Raw genomic sequence first — 17,297 nt, forward strand, 5'->3', positions numbered from 1 at the left:
TAGCCTTTGGCGAGGCCGAGATTCCTCTCTCTTGATGAGAAGAGCCCACGGCGTATTTTTGAAGGCGAGGCCTTACTTCGACAGATGTTTGGGTACGGTCTCCTCGAGGAAAGTCAAAACAAGCTCAATTAGTCACCTACAAGGGGACGTCTGACATCATTGCAGAGTGACAAAGTAGCTGTTGAAAGTCGTTGTAGAGGATAGATGCGCCTTCGGAGTAGAGCCCTTGCTTGATGTAGCGCTGTGTGCTTGTCTGTCTGGTCGACTGGTTGTGTGGAGTCATCTGCTTATCGATCTATGATCGACTCAAAGCTTACGAAGACTGCATCACCCTCATAAAGGCCAACCTTCTTGCTAGAGAAGCCTGGAACGTGCGATGCGTAAAGAGCGAACAAGAAAACAGAGAATTGACAATCCCCACAGCAACTCCAAGTGAATAACTAGGCTCTTACTAGTCTCTCTCTCCCTAAAGAGCAAACTATCATAAGAAGAAATGAAATCTCTCAAGGAATATATCTCATAACGGAATGTGAACTCTCAAAGAATGGAAATGGAGGAAATGGACTGAAAACTCTTCCAATGAGCGGAAATCTTTCATCAACGGAATGAAAGATAGAAACCTCTCAATCTCACAATCTCTCTCACACTCTCAAGAATCACAATGCCTCAGCGGAAGGCAGAACCATGCTCTGATACCATGACAAAATATGAAGAGGGGAGAGGAGAAGAGTGGAGATGAGGAGAGAGGGCACAGTTAGAGAGCACACCACAAATGACTAACTGTACACTAGATTTAGTTGAAAAAATAGAATATATACAAACCCTTTTAGGGTTAGGGTTAGGGGATCTAACCCTTTCCTTTATAGCACTCTATAAGGTTAGTGCTATGCACATATGATCACGTGATGGTGCTATGCACACATGATCACATGATGTTGAGCGTGAACTCTCAACACCTTCCCTCAAGATCAACATCATAAAGTAGGCCTTCCCTCAAGATGATGATTCTGGGGAATCGAAGAAGGACTGAGCATTACATTCCATCATACACACATGAGCATGCTAATTTTGCCAGAGAGCAGTCTTAGGGATTCATTGTCCAATGTCATTACAATCCTTTAGTGCATGATACAGGTTCAGATGCTTGTATGGCAGCTTCAGCTTCTACATGGTTCTTTGACAGTCTAAGCACATTACCTCCTGTAAAAGTTTGTTTACTTCTCTTGTTGATGCCCCAAAGAAGGGTTCCGTGACATGTGCCAACAATGCATCATATGTGGTTAAGGGCATTGGGCAGGTGGCTGTTACATCAGTTGCAGGCAATGTTATCACTCTGGAGAATGTCTTGTATGTGCCAGGCATACGGAAAAATCTGATTTCTATTTCAGCCATAGCTACATGTGGATTTCGGATTGTGTTTGATGGGCATAGGTGTGCAGTCTATGACTTGAGTCATGCCGATGCTATTGTATTGACTGGTACTCTTCAGGAAGGCTTGTACAGCCTGGATGCATATGATAGATGCAGTGACAGTTCAGCTCATGATGCTCATGTAGTTGATGCAGATGTTTTGCCTAACACTTATTTGTGGCATGAGAGGTTTGGGCATCTCAACTTTAATGCCTTGGTAAGGTTGCCTACAATGGTTGAGGATATGCCACAGATGCAGATGCCTCATAAGCATGTATGTGAAGCTTGCTTGCTTGGCAAGATGCACCACTATGCCATACCTAAAGATGGTAGAGTTGGGGCATCACGCAAGCTATTCCTGATTCACTGTGATGTGTGTGGTCCATGCGGGCTGCTTCAGTTGGAGGCTTCTATTATTTTGTGACATTCATTGACGACTTTACCAGGTACACTTGGACCTTTGCATTGAAGTCCAAGTTAGAGGTGTTTACCTACTTCAAGCATTTCATTGCCTTGGCTAAAAATGATTCAGGCTTGAAGATTGCTCACATGAGATCAAGTAGAGGTGGTGAATATATGTCAAAGAAATTTAATGATTATATGGCAGCCCGTGGTATTCATCATGAGTGTACAGTGCCTTACACTCCTCAGCAGAATGGAGTTGCTAAGAGAAAGAATAAGACCATTATGGAAATGGCCAGGTACGAGAGCTACAGCCAAAAGAGATTTGGCAAACTCGGTTGCTCATGCATTGATTGCTACAGCATGTGATGAGGAGCCTGTTTGTCACAGAGATGCCCTCTCAAATGAATTGTGGATGACAGCCATGCAGGATGAATTGGACTCCATTCATGCAAACAAAACATGGGAGTTATGTGACTTGCCTGCAAGCAAACATGTAGTAGGGACTAAGTGGGTCTACAAGGTGAAAAGAAAAGCTGATGGTTCAGTTGATAGGTACAAAGCCCGTCTTGTGGCCAAAGGCTATGCTCAGAAAGAGGGCATTGATTATGAGAAGACCTTTGCTCCCACTTCACGCATCACCACCATTAGATGTGTTATTGCCTTGGCTATCCACAATAATTGGGAGGTGCATCAGTTGGATATAAAGACAGCATTTCTCAATGGTCTTTTGGCAGAGGAAGTCTATGTTGCTCAACCTCTAGGCTTTGACATTGAAGGGCCTGAACGCAAGGTATGCCAGCTTAAGAAAGCCTTATATGGATTGCAGCAGGCACCCAGGGCTTGGTATGATAGGATCACACTCACTTGCTCAGCCTTGGCTTTCAGAATAGTCCTACAGAGGTGACTTCATATATCCGCAAGAGGGGGGCAGATTTGCTGATTTTGATCCTCTATGTGGATGATATGATTCTTTGGGCCACATCCCGAGAAAATTGCAGATTTCGAGTGGGAATTACAGCAGGATTTTGGGCATTCAATTTGCTCGATCTGAGGGGGGAATTGTGATGTCACAGTATATTGGGCAGCTTCTACAGAGATTTCAAATGGAGGATTGTAAGCCTGTCTCCACCCCATTAGAGACTGGTTTTCATTTCTCTGCTGAAGATGGCAATGGTCCATGTGATGCTACCTCCTATCAGCAGGCAGTTGGTTGCTTGCTTTATTTGTGCCATACTCGGCCGGACTTGCAGTATGTGGTTTCTCAGTTGAGCAGATACATGCACAGTCCCACTCATCACCATTGGCATGCAGTGAAACGTGTCTTCAGGTACATCAAAGGCACGCAATACTTGGGCCTTCTCTACAGGGCTGATACTTCACTTATCATGCATGGGTTCACTGATAGTGATTGGGCTGGTTGCCAGGATACATGCAGATCCCACAGTGGCAATTGTTTTATGCTTGGTTCTTCATGCATCTCATGGTTTAGCAAGAAGCAGGCTATAGTTGCCACATCTAGTTGTGAAGCTGAGTATAGGGCAGCTTTCACAGCTACAGTTGAGTGTGTTTGGCTACGGAAATTACTTGCAGATCTTCTGATTGGTCAGACAGCTCCTACCGTCATCCATAATAATAGTAAGAGTGCTTTGGCTATAGCACGAAATCCAGTGTTTCATGCTCGCACAAAGCACATTGAGGTCCATTATCATTATGTCAGAGAGAGATGGTCAGTGGTGACATCAAGTTGTCTTATGTTCCCACTAAGGACGACTTGGCAGATCTATTCACTAAGACTCTTTCACGGCCTAAGTTTGAAGCTTTTCGACAAGCTTTACATTTGGTCCCTTTTGTTACGTGATCTGCATTCTCTGTACAGTCATAGGTTGCTATATCCACACTGGATGCAGATGCAATCAATCGACAAGATTTCATCTTCCATGCGCCAGTACGCATTTTTTCATCCCACCCCAGCCCTTCCTTAGGCTTTCGCCCTTCATTTCTTTGATCCTTGTCCACGTTTTCTCAGATCCCTGCATGAGCAATTCAATCGGCAGCCAGCACACCACATTTCCTCCAATAATCTCACTAGAGGGTTGAACAAGTCCTAAGCAGCAAAACTGTTCTACCACATATGCGGTACTGCCAAAGCCAACCCTTGTTTCCTTCGTGTTGTCTACCGATCGGCAAAATAATTGATTCGATATTCTTGTGGTTGCCATGCAATCCTGGCTTCAAATCGATTTATCTTAGTAGATCAGAGAGAGCCATTCTGCTGGATAAAGGAGCCTACTTCTGATTTTCTAGCATCTGTGTAGTTGATCGTATCGTTTTGCAAAACTCATACCAATATCACATTTTCATCATCGAATTCCTATGTTTTTGGCCTGCCATTAGGTATTAGGTAGGGGCGATTAGGAAAAGCGAACGAAGACCTCTAGCACAAGTATGGAGATGAAATAGTTTGGTGTGAGATGGAGACGAAACAATTCAACATGAGATAGGCAGTTCTCTTGCCTACAGAAACCAAATGGTTTGATGTGAGATAGGCACTTTCTTCTTACCTTAGCGTCACCACCACAAACTCTCCACTGCAAAAAAAAATTCCACAAAGATGATTCGTAAGCTCAAATGACATTTTACAAATTCCAAGCAGGACACAATCAACGGGCATTGGCAATGTAAACATTAACCTCAGCACTCTTTTGCTGTAGATGTTAGAGGTATATAGCCATAATAATATTTGACTAGTGGAAGAGTCCTGCAGACAAACAGAGAAAATACTTTGAACAAAATGCCTGCCATAAAAACTGGAGAATGGCTAGTTTCAGGTTGGAGTAATGCAGACCTTAAAGATCATATAAGGATTGCCTGTTTTGACTCGTGATTCCAAAATTGCAAACCATAACTTCTGAGCTTGGATTACCTTCTTTGCCTTCCCCTGCAAGGGCAATCTCTGATTTATCAAAGAAGCGCTTTAAACAGAATGCATCCCCAGCATATCAAGCACTGACAGTACACCCACCTCTCTCTCATACTGGGTATAAAGGTTTTCAAACTTTTCACCCCAGCAGTCTGTCAATTATGGAGCTTCATTAGGGAAAAACAAAGACCAAGGTCCGTTATCTGAACACACATGATGAACAAGTCTGGAATCCATAACCCATAAAATAAATCATGTGCACTACTTTCTTCCTGTTAAAGGTATTCCACATAAGAAGATGCCATGCTCCAATCACACAATACAATTACCAGTGTGGGCCCTATTTCAAAAAACGAGACTCACTCTTACCTTTCCATGATTTTTCCTCAAATCCAACCAATCAAAAATATATGCATGCCATGGTTCCAGATAAATTGCAAATGCACCTACCATCACATGCATGTGTAAATTTTGTTTTGAAAAGGGTCAAATGTATATATAATATCCCAATGTGATTCTAAGGCATAGTCTTAAGCAATCCCCATACCCTTTCTTTTGCCTCCACCTTGGTCTACATAGTGGGTAGTATCATTAAATACTTGAAGCATAGGCACAATGCCATTCGAAGTTCCATTGGTTCCTCGGATGTATCTGCTTATTGCACGAGTACTATGGATAGAGACCCCAATTCCTCCTGTCGACTTGCTAATGATAGCACACTGTGTCATAAATACCTTCTATACTGTCTTCTTTCATACAAAGTAGGAAACAACTGTTGAGCTACACATACAAGCTTGTATTATTTTCCAGTCTTTAATACATCACTACACACAAAGAGAGATTGCATGCACGTTCATCAGGCCATAGGCTAGAGAATACCTGAGCCTTGGCATTCCACCATTGAAAAGAGCGGGTCTAAGTAAACCAGCACTGGGATATCATATGATAAGTCTTAATAGCTGCTTCGATATCCTCGTTATGAATGCCTATAGATACCCTCATAAGCATATCCTGAGGCCTCTCAACCACCCTTCCATTGACCTTTGAGAGGTAATCTCTCTCCAAGGTCTTGAATGCAAAGTAGTCATAAACGAAGTCTCGGTCATAAACTATCTCGATATCGAGGCGAACAAAATTCTACAAGCAAAAAGTCCATGTATGACTCAACAGAGAAGCTTTTTCACAAAAAAGATCAATCAATCAATCAAAAGTGATATGACTCCAAGGAAGACATGGACATCATAATTTCATCAGCTTTAGATTACATTCATAACAATGTCATAAACATCGTCCGCAATTAGAGAAGCTGGTAAATTTGACCGCTCATTGACATGGCTAAACATAATCTTTACCCTAGGCAAGTAATCGTTTGAGGCAGTAGAGTCTTAGCACAATTGAGAACAAACTTAGCCGAAGCAGCATGAAAAGAATGCAAAATGCAAAAGCAGGCCAAGATGCTACTGATGTTTCGAAGAATGACTTCTTAGTGTTCTTGTGGAGGTTAGATATTGCAATCCTGGCCGCCAGCTACAAATTTTTTTTGGAAAGAAGAGCATTAATCAAGAGTGTGGAAAAACAAAATGAGCCAAATCAATGCGCGACAGGAAAGGATAGGTTCTTACAATAGCATAGTCGGGATGCTTGGCAGTCGATGCAGTTGCTGTTTTGGCAACGAGCTCATCGAACTAACTGGTGGTGACACCCTTATAAACTCCATCACATACTTTCTGAGCAACTTGATCAGGATCATAGTGCTCCATGTCCAACAAGCCCTAGCTCAACCTCTTAAGGCAAGCAGTGATTTTGTCGAAGTGAACGGATTCTTGGCAACCATCTTGCTTAGTGACAATATACATGGTGTGGATCAAAGAGTAAAGGAAGGAAACGAATAAGTTTTACTCTCTCACGGTAAGCTCATTCAATCCTACCGCCACAAGCTTGTCTTTCGACTTGCCTGCTCTGTCTTTGTGCCCCTTCCAAATGGCCTTAGCTATAATTGAGACTGGAATAGTGGAGTTGCTCAATAATTTACTAATTGCCCGTAGCAAAACACACTGAAAGAGCACCACCTCCGAATCTATTATACAAGAATAAAAATTTGTTTGAGTGGACAAAGACAAGAAACTCACCTGGAACGGATACAAGCATGTTGTGATCCACTTGCAAATGTTCGAGTTGGCCCAATTTTAGCGGAAGGACAGATATATTTTCTTAAGCATTGGAAGATGGGAGATGTCGATGGACAGTGTCTGTCTCAAAGCAAGTAGGTATCATCAAAGAGAGGCAACCATCTCGCTTAGTGACAATATACATGGTGTGGATCAAAGAGTAAAGGAAGGAAACGAATAAGTTTTACTCTCTCACGGTAAGCTCATTCAATCCTACCGCCACAAGCTTGCTTAGTGACAATATACATGGTGTGGATCAAAGAGTAAAGGAAGGAAACGAATAAGTTTTACTCTCTCACGGTAAGCTCATTCAATTCTACCGCACAAGCTTGTCTTTCGACTTGCCTACTCTGTCTTTGTGCCCCTTCGATGCTTAACTAGGATATTATGCGAAAGTTGGTGGACTAAAATACACCATAAGAGAACATCCAGATAAATTAAACACTGCCAGCGATTGCCAATGCTGCATATATCCAAGAATCTGTTCTGTGATAAACTCCTTTCGGAAGCACCCGAACCCATCAATCTTGTCAACACATCCCACCCATCGCCTTGAGGGATCGAGCCTACAGTCGTGCTGATGGAGATCGCCTTAAAGGTTTCTCATTTCTTAACATTGTTATCCAGGTGAGCAAGGGACACCAATTCAAGGTATTCAAGGTGAACCTGCAGTTCCTCTCGTGAGGCAGGGGGAGGGTGATCATGAGCTAGGACTGGAGCTTAAGGGCGACTTGCTCCTCATCATATCCGAAGGACCAATCCAATTGGATTTGGAATTTGCAGAGCAAGGGACACCAATTCAAGGTATTCAAGGTGAACCTGCACTTCCTCTCGTGAGGCAGAGAGTGACCATGAGCTGGGGCTGGGGAGCAGCTTAAGGGCGACCTGCTCCTCATCATCTCCAATGGCCCATTCCAATTGGATTTGGAATTTGCAGAGCAAGGTGGGATTGGGACCGACGGAAGAAGGGAAGCCGGGATCGGTGGGGTGGCGGTCGTTATACAAAAGAGGACGGGAAGGGGATCAGTGGGCTGCTCGCGATCGCCATAGCCAAGCTGCCTATGCTTGCCAGCCCTCTCTGTGTGTGTGTGTCATCAAGAGCGAAGGAATGCAGAGAGAATTGAAGCTTGCTTTGCAGGGAAACGAAAATTGGGAAAGAAGTCTAAATATAGCCTGATTGATGGGAGATTACCACAAAAACCATGCATTTTGAAGACAGACGTAATGCGATAGTGAAGAAAGAAGGGAGAGAATAAACTCGAAGATCTGCAACAACTAACGATGGAGACGAAAGAAGACGGAAACGTTTTGATCTACAACTAAGGATGGAGACAAAACGGTTGGTAGATGCATCGGTCTGATGTGAGACATTTCTTGCCATTCACAAAATTTGAATTAATTAATAAAATTATTACACGTGGCTCAACGAGAAGGAACTATTTCATTTCATCCCACAATGCTACCTGCCTAAACATAAATCGTTAAGTAATAGATAGAAGATAGAAGAAGAAGAAGAAGAAGGAAGAAACATAAATCGGTAATCGAGATAGATAGAAGAAGAAGGAGCTTTTCATCCGAGATATGATCACAGGAATGAAGGACTGAAACAGATGGATATGGGATTCATTTCGATTGCCAGAAAGAAGATGAAGGGATCCAGCTAGCGTCAAAGGTACCACCCAACTTGGTTTCCTGCCAGTGATCGAACTGCGTAGACATTCCTTCACGCGATGCTTACTCAGACTTCACAAATTTTAATCTCCTTCGTTCCAGAAATGCAAAAGGATCTCAAAGTTAGACTGTAGTTCTCTGTGATAATATTTACGGCATTTAGGTGTCCTGCGATCGTCCTGGGCGTGGCACTTGCTCGTATGCTCTGCCTTGGAGCTGCTTTCTCTCTAGGGTTCCCACAGTGTGCAGCTCGCCAAGCCGCATTCGCGTTTCTGGCAAGACTGCATCAGCGACATGTCTACTGTTGGAATTTTCAGATTCGAGCCCATTTGTGCATCAGCAGTAAATCCGTTCCACTATATGAGCAAATTTAGCAGAAAGGGCCGTTGCCAGGCATCTCAGCAATTGGTAGCCTGGATGAAGAGAAGAAATTTCAAACAATTATCGTTTGCAGGGAATACCTTTGCGAGGATTTACGGCAAGTATGGCAACGCTGCAGACAATTTTCGTGAGGAAATGCCTGAGCAGAGTACCTACCGGTGGAATCTTTTAATTTCATCTCATGCCCGAAATGGACAAGGCAGGAAGGCCATTCGTCTCTTTAAAAGAATGCTGCACGAAGGTTATCTGCCTGATAAGGTTACTTTTGTCATCCTTCTGTCTGCATGTGCCCGAGAGGTTTGTCTAATTGAAGGCAAGCAAATACACTCGCTCATTTTAGGGAGTGGATTGCATTCAGTTTTAGAGCTAGGGAATGCCCTAATCAGCATGTATGGCAAGTGTGGCAGCTTAAAAGGTGCTGTAAAGGCTTTTTACAGCATGCATGAACACAATGTGGTTTCATGGAATGCCGTGATTTCCATGCATGGCCAGAATGGGGAAGGAAAACAAGCCCTTAAACTGTTTGCCCGAATGAAGCATGAGAGTACACTTGCCAACAAGGTCACGTTCATTAGCACTTTTGATGCGTGTGCTTGCGAGGCTGCCTTAAGTGAGGGCTTGCGGATGCATGCATCCATCACAGCTTCTGAAATTATCTCAGATGTTATTGTGTGCACCGCACTTGTCAACATGTATGGCAAGTGTGGCAGCCTGGAAAATGCACGGAGGTTGTTTGACAAAATGTCTGAGCGAAACACAATTTCTTGGAATGCCATGGTTTCAGCATGTGCTCAGCATGGGGAGGGTAAAATGGCATTCTCACTCTTGGAACAGATGCAGGAGGAGGGAATGATGCCAAACAATGTCACTTTTTTGAGCATTATTTCTGCTTGTCGGAGTCACACGGATCTGGCTGAAGGCAAGCAGATGCATGCTCGGGTTGTGATAAGTAGGATAGATTTAGATTTATTTCTTGGGAATGCCCTCGTCAACATGTACTGGAAGTGCAGCAGCCTAGACAGTGCACAGAGAACATTTGAGATGATGTCTCAGCGAGACCTAGTTTCTTGGAATGCTATGGCTGCAGCTTATGCCCAGTTTAAATATTCTAAGAAAGGGCTCCAACTGCTTAGTCAGATGCAGCTCGAAGGAGCAATGCCAAACGAGGTTACTTTTACCAGCATTCTTTCTACATGTCCTTGCAAGGCAGCCCTTGACGAAGGGATTCGACTGCATGCAAAGATAGTCGGTAGTAATTTTCAGTCAAATGTTGTGGTTGGGAATGCCCTTGTCAATATGTATGGAAAGTGCGGCATCCTGGACAGGGCACGGCAGTTGTTTGACAAGATGCCTGAGAGAGACATAGTTTCTTGGAATGCCATGCTTGCAGCATACGCTCAGCATGGGGAAGGCAAGGAGGCGCTTAGACTCTTTGACCTTATGCGCTTGGGAAAAATAATACCAGACAAAATCAGCTTTGTAAGCATATTATCTGCATGCAGCCATGCTGGTCTCGTTGATGAGGCTTGTCAATTTTTAATGTCCATGAGACAGGATTATGGCCTTGTGCCAATTGCAGATCACTATAACTGTATTATTGACCTTCTTGGGAGGGCTGGACGCCTGGATGAGGCTGAGGCCTTGGTTCACAGCATGCCAGTCCAGCAGAGCGCAGTGTCTATGAGGTCAGTGCTTGGTGCCTGCAGATACAAGGCTGATGTGAAGCGGGGAGAACGTATTGCAGAGCATGTTTTTGTGATGGATCCAAATAACACTGCTCCATACACAATTTTAACAAATCTATATGCCGCAGCTGACAGAAGCAAAAGTGAAGCTTTGGTGGGAGGGAAAAGGTTTAGTTCTACAATCGGAAGTTGTCCTTAGTTTTGGGGTCTCTAGACCCAGTAACTGCATTAACAGACTGTACCATCTTGCTTTCCCCAAACTCCTCACATAGACCAATCTCAGCAAAGGAGCTTTTCACATTTGCATCTGGATAAAGGGGTATCCTTATAGCAGATTTTTTGAAATCCTTCGTACAAGTCTAAGGTAATTTTTGGAAGCTTCTAGAAGCTTCAAAGATGTCCTCCAAACGATTTCAGGGAGTCTATTTGTACAGAAGGCTTCGTAAGTACATTCAATCCATAAGTACCATCAAAGATGCTCCTTAAAAATATATAATTAGAGGATTTCACTGAGGCGACAACTGCCCTTGGTACATTATGCAAGGGGAGGCCAGGTTCACTGTTCAAGGCTTGTAGAATGCCCAGTCTTGTGTGCTCCGTGCCTGTTGGTACATCCATACAAAGACAGGTTTGTTTCATTGTTCAAGACTCAGTCTTTTGTACTCTGTCTCAATAATACCTTGATTGCAAGTGCCCTTAACCAGGGGTTTTGTGTAAATTTCATATTCTGTCACCATTGCAAATTTTATCCTGATTGAATCTTATAGAAGGTTAGCGTAGACTGTTTTTGAGAAATTTTGAGCCCACATTGTGCTATAGGGCAACTTTTTGATCATTAATATGAAATAATTGCTTGATCAAGAAAGCTTTGATTTTATTTCAATCATCTCTGTCTCACTCTTTCCACGTCTTCTGTCTGTAATAAAGAGGGAAACTGGAAGAGGAAAAGAGATGGACGGTAGTGGAAGAACTTCCAATCAACTTGAGATTCTAAATACCGTGTCTCGGTGGGGATGAAATGAGCTTGTATGTTAAGGTTGTCGACTACTACATAAATGATGTCCCAATCTTTGTCCGTAGAGGGCGTCCCTGTTATATCCACGTATAGACACAACGTGGCTGGTGTTACTAAGGTCACATAACTTAGGGTTATGTATCCTTACCTTGAGACAGTTTAACTTAGGGTTACATATTCTTGCCTTGAGACAATACTCTCAGTACATTTAGAGCAATCTTGGGGGCAATCTTGGTGGAGAGATAGTTAAGGCACTATTGTTAGAAATGAAGAGGAAATGAATCACTCAATCCTCCACCCAAGATCTCTCCATCTCTTACACACTCAACTCAGATAGATGATCACAGATGCAACAAACACACACTCAGAAATAACAGCAAGTATAGACAGAGAGAGAGAGTATATTCATCCACCGGATGGTGGGCAGAAAAATGGCTCCAAGGGAGCAATACAAATCACAGCAGGGTGCTGGAGAAAACACGGATTGGTATCTGACGTGTACTGGGTACACAAGACTAGCTCAGGTAGCCTGGGGAGGCTTAGAGCTAGGCAGGCTTGATTCTCGGGTTGAGTGGCAAGGGTACGAACCAGTTTGAGGTCTTCGCTATTTTTGGCGCTTGGGGCCCGAGTCTATAAAAGGGGCCCAGGGGTTCAGTTCTCAGTGAGCCGATGGGAGCAAGTTTCGTTCCCAGGTGCTAGGTCTGATCCTGGATTGAGTCGCGGACGCGCGCCTGCATCTTAGCGTAGCCCAAGGCCCAGTTGCAGATCCCAGGCTTCACAGCGCCACCTGGTGGTATGGGACACCAGGCTGGTTTGGATCTGATTGGGAGTTCGTGCCAGTAGCTCAGCTCGTGGCTCGGAGGGGACATCTCCTGATTCGGGATCACTTCCCGTAGATGTCATGGTTGGGTGGTGAGCAGCCTGCTCAGTTTCTCACGTTGTGTGTGTTTGTTTGCAGATCAGAGGTTTCAGGAGTGTTGGGACGTGGTAGTTGGTATCAGAGTTAACTCCTGAGGTAGGAACTTCTGATGCGAAAACTTTGGACGATTTCTTCCTCCAGGTATGCCCTAATTTCGAAATCTGTTGCTGCAAGATCTTGTTGGTTCATGCGTTATCGGGGGTGGTCAGGATGTAGGGAAAAGGTAGGAGAAGGAGAGTCTTGATTTGGGAAATTGCTGAAGGGATTAGTAAGAGAGGGTCCTAGGAGAGAGTGGAGATGCAGGTAGGAGAGGCGTGAGAAGAGCTGAGTGGCAGGCGAGGAGTTTTCGTTGCTGGTCAGGGCTGCGTAGGGGTAGAGGACGCACGTGCGAGTGGCTGAGTGGTGCGCCATGGCTGGAAGGGATTTCGGCCAGGCAAGGAGGTGCGCCAGGGGGCTAGAGCAGGTTGCGGCCACTCTGTTGGAGGTGTTGCTTTTTTCGAAAAAGCACCACCCTCCAAGTTTGGGAGGGTGAGCTTTTCTGGGAAGCATAGCTTCCTAGATTAGCTGCACCATCTCCTATATAGACTGGCAGGGACCCAAGCTCAGCCATAGCCTCAGCTAGTGTGTGCAATAATACCTCCTTGCACATCTATTGGATTGCGCCATCTGGATTCGGTACAGCCTGCGACAGGCTACCGTACAGCCTGCGTCAGATTCGGTACAGCCTGCGACAGGCTACCGTACAGTTTGCGTCAGCATCCCTACAGCTTGCGTCAGCATCCGTACAGCCTGCGACAAGCATCCGTACAGACCGCGTCAAAATCCGTACACCCAGCGGGAGGATTTCCGTACAGTACGGTCTGCTGCAGACTTCCGTACACTGCAGCCTGGAGCGAAACCAGGAAGAAAAGACTCCAGGATCATCTACGCCTGCTGATCGTTAGTTTCCAGCATCTTCTTCCGTCACATCCTCTTGGGACGGTTTTTCTCTGCTCCACTCTCCTTCCAGCTTCGATTCCCCCAGTTATTTCTCTCAGTTTCCTACTCTTTTCAGATCAGATTTCAGACATGGCTGATTCTGTAAATCCTGAGTTTGCCATGGGAGATCAGGATTTGGACTACCCTGCTGAGGAAGACCAGGGTCTTTACGACGATCTGATTACGAAGAAGGCCTTCAGTGAATTTACCACTGCTCTAGATGGAAAATTTGAGCAGGTTAATGCGAATCAAACGGGGTTGACACATCAACTCCAAGAGATTCAGACGACTCTCACCCTTTTGACTAGCACTGTGCAGGCACTCACGCATGTGGATGCCATGGCTTCAGTGTTAGGTCCGAACATAACTCCAGACCCTTTTCCCGGAGATCAGAAGTCTCGAACCAAGGAGGTTGTTGACACTTGGTTACACAAGTGGCAGGTACACTTCGAGTTCCACCCGTACCCAGATGAAAAGAAAATACAGCTTGCAGCCGGCTTCATGTCAGGAAAGGCTTTGTTATGGTGGAAGGAACTCCAACCTAAGCCAGTTACATGGATAGATTTCGAAGGGGTCTTCAGGAAGGAGTTCCTGAAGAAGGAGGACGACTATGATATCGTTGGCAAGCTTAAAGCCCTCGATATGTCTAAGCTGAACTTGTCGTTTGAAGTTTATCTTCAAAGGTTTCGAGATTTGCAAACCAGGGCCACAAAGATGGATCCAGTGACCTTGTTAGGTTTCTTTGTGGATGGTTTGCCAGATTCGTACAAGTTGCAAATCAAGAACAACAAATGTACAACGTTGCAAGAGGCCATGAATTACGCGCGTATTTATGATGATACCATGGCCGGTGCAAAGGCAACTACAGTTACCGACACGAGTGGAAAGAACAAACGGAAGTTCTTTCAGTCTACGACTGGTACCGGGGAGACGAAGTCTATAGACAACGCCTCCAAGAAACACTTGACTCAGGCAAAGAATGGTCGAGCCCGTTTCCTTCATACCTTGAAGCTTAAGAAGGAAGGACGTTGCTTCTATTGCGAGGAGCGGGGCCACACCAGAATGAATGTCCAAAAGCACAAGAATCAGAAATTAGTGCTCGGACCGAAGCTCCAGGCGGGTCCAGGTACCAAAGCCAAGGGAGCAAACCAAGTTTCGATGACAGGTATTTCTGTAAATGTCATTACCTGCCTACTTTCTTGTAATTGCACTTTCAATACTTCGTTATTTGGTTCCCATGATCTTTTCCGAGTTTATGGAGAAGTTAGGGACCAAAGGGTTCACATTCTCTTTGACCCGGGCAGCTCTCACAACTTTGTTAATTATAAATTTGTGCAGAAGATGGGGTTGTCCACGATACCTAGCGATCACACCTATGAGGTGCAGCTTCCAGCTGGGAAGCAGTTTTGGGATCGCAAGATTGAAGCGCTTCCTATCCGGATTCAAGCATACACAGGGGCTCTTACGTGCTATGTTATGCACTTGGAGCATGTAGACTTGTTAATCGGAATAGAGTGGTTTAAAACCCACAATATTCGGATTGGATGGACGGGGCATACCCTTTCTTTTGTAGATAAGGACACCCAATTTTGTATTCAGTGTGATAAAATTCCCTCTTCTCAGGGACCACTTGTATCTGCGATGCAGCTTCGGAATATATTAAACACTTCTCATTATGATGTCTATCAGTGTGTTTTGATTCCGCTTTCTTCATTTGTTGTCTCTGTAAATAACAAGAATGATTTAAGTGTGTTTGAACACCGTGAATTGAGAATGTTGTTGGATAGTTTTAAGGATGTATTCCCTACTCAACTGCTGGAAGGTTTACCTCCAGAACGGGCAGTAGATCATCGCATAGACTTAGTCCCAGGGGCTCAACCTATTAGTGTACCACCTTATAGGATGAGCCAACTTGAGGAGGATGAGTTAGCTACACAGCTACAGGATTACCTGAATATGGGCTATATACGCCCGAGTAAATCACCTTGGGGTGCACCTGTCCTCTTGAGGAAGAAGAAAGATTTTACATGGAGAATGTGTATAGATTATAAACGATTAAATAAAGTGACAATTAAGAATCGATACCCTCTACCTCGTTCCGATGATCTGATCGACCATTTGGCCGGAGCGAAGTATTTCACTAAGATTGATTTGCGTACGGGTTATCACCAAATCCGTATCTATGCTAAACACATAGATAGAACCGCATTCCGAACTAGGTATGGTCACTACGAGTTTCTTGTATTACCTTTTGGTTTGACCAATGCTCCTGCCACCTTCCAGCAGATGATGAACGATTTGTTTCGAGATTTTCTGGGCAAATTTGTTGTAGTGTTCTTAGATGACATCTTGGTATATAGTCGAACGCTTGAGGATCACATAGGACACCTCCGGATTGTCTTAGTTATTCTAAGACAGCATAAGCTCTATGCCAAGATGAGTAAATGTGACTTCTTTATGAAGGAGATCATTTACTTAGGACACAAGATTTCTTCTGAAGGTATTAGCATTGATCTGGATCGTATCCAGAAGGTTTTAGAATGGCCTATTTCTCAGACTGTGAAACAACTTCGTTCTTTCCTAGGATTTACGGTATTTCTACGGAAGTCTGTGCGTGATTATTCACATATCACGGCACCCTTGACAAACATATTGAAAGGTCGTGGACGCAGGTCTACCCAGCCGATCTCTTGGAATGATGCAATGAACAAGGCTTTTGAAACCTTGAAGTTTTCTATCAAGGAAGCACTCGTTCTTGCATTACCCGATCCTACCCGGCCTTATGTTTTAGAGGCCGATGCGAGTGATTTTGCGATTGGGGCAGCTCTATTCCAAGAGGGCAGACCTGTAGCTTTTGAGAGTAAGAAGCTAGACGACACCCAATATCGTTGGCCCACACTAGAAAAGAAACTTTATGCTGTAGTGTATGCCCTTAAGGTTTGGAGACACTACTTGTATGGTTCGAAGTTCCTTGTATTGACTGATCATCAGTCAATTAAGTATGTGTGTGACGGATCTGAATTGAGGGGATGGAAAGCGAGATGGGCAGAATTAATGCAAGATTTTGATTTTGAAATACGTTATCGTAAGGGTTTGTTGAATAGTGTGGCGGATGCCTTAAGTCGAGTCAAGTTTGTAAATGCTATGTCATTTACGAAAATATCCTCAGACCTATTTCAATCCTTGAGAGGGCTATACGCAACTGATAGTCATTTCAGTTCTTATTGGCAGAGAGTCCATGGAGGATGGGAGCTCCATGGTTGACTAGGACTCAAGGATTGTGCCACCTACGGTACAGGCGGCGGGAGGTCAGTGGATGATTAGGAACGGCTTGCTGTTCCGGAATGGAAAGATTTGTGTGCCAGAGGTTCTGGAACTTAGATCCAAGATTCTCTAGGAGTGTCATGATGCTCCTAGTGCTGGACATCCGGGTATACATCGGACTTTGTCTCTTGTGAAGCATACCTTTTATTGGCCTAAGATGCGTGCATTTATTGAGAACTATGTAGTAGGTTGCCGGGTTTGTCAGGTTACTAAGGCAGAACGCCTTAGAAGCGCGGGTCTGTTACAGCCATTACAGATTCCAGGAAATAAATGGGAAAGTATTTCCATGGATTTTATTACCGGTTTGCCTCGAACGCGCAAGGGTCATGACTCCATTTGGGTCATAGTCGACCGTTTGACAAAAATGGCTAGATTCTTACCTACTAGAACAACTATTTCAGCTGTTCAGCTGGCGCACGAG

The 17,297-nt window shown here is 44.3% G+C and overlaps 2 protein-coding genes across 5 annotated transcripts; one reads left to right on the forward strand and one right to left on the reverse strand.

Annotated features, from left to right (window-relative positions):
• Positions 1–4,085: 4,085 nt before the first annotated feature.
• LOC147900721 (ribonucleoside-diphosphate reductase large subunit-like) lies at positions 4,086–7,186 on the reverse strand. 4 transcript variants are annotated; one of them, XM_087376014.1, is made up of 6 exons: positions 6,358–7,186; positions 4,949–5,007; positions 4,661–4,753; positions 4,506–4,573; positions 4,377–4,403; positions 4,086–4,199 (listed from the first exon to the last, which is right to left on the reverse strand). In XM_087376014.1, exons 2-6 carry the CDS (start codon positions 4,970–4,972, stop codon positions 4,187–4,189), a joined length of 225 nt encoding a protein of 74 aa, XP_087232140.1. In that variant the 5' UTR covers positions 4,973–5,007; positions 6,358–7,186; the 3' UTR covers positions 4,086–4,186. The 4 variants fall into 4 exon arrangements, with proteins under 4 accessions (XP_087232140.1, XP_087232139.1, XP_087232138.1 ...); XM_087376013.1 differs by having other exon boundaries at positions 4,949–5,803; XM_087376012.1 differs by having other exon boundaries at positions 4,949–5,872.
• A 1,386-nt stretch (positions 7,187–8,572) lies between these two features.
• Positions 8,573–11,237, forward strand: LOC147900722 (pentatricopeptide repeat-containing protein DOT4, chloroplastic-like). The gene has a single exon (XM_087375985.1). The coding sequence runs from the start codon at positions 8,869–8,871 to the stop codon at positions 10,837–10,839; it is 1,971 nt and encodes a 656-aa protein (XP_087232111.1). The 5' UTR covers positions 8,573–8,868; the 3' UTR covers positions 10,840–11,237.
• The last annotated feature ends 6,060 nt before the right edge of the window (positions 11,238–17,297 follow it).

This window comes from Dipteris shenzhenensis, chromosome 6, assembly GCF_047967505.1.
Source record: "Dipteris shenzhenensis isolate YYH24624 ecotype China chromosome 6, Dip_SZ_1.0, whole genome shotgun sequence".
Lineage (NCBI taxonomy): Eukaryota > Viridiplantae > Streptophyta > Polypodiopsida > Gleicheniales > Dipteridaceae > Dipteris > Dipteris shenzhenensis.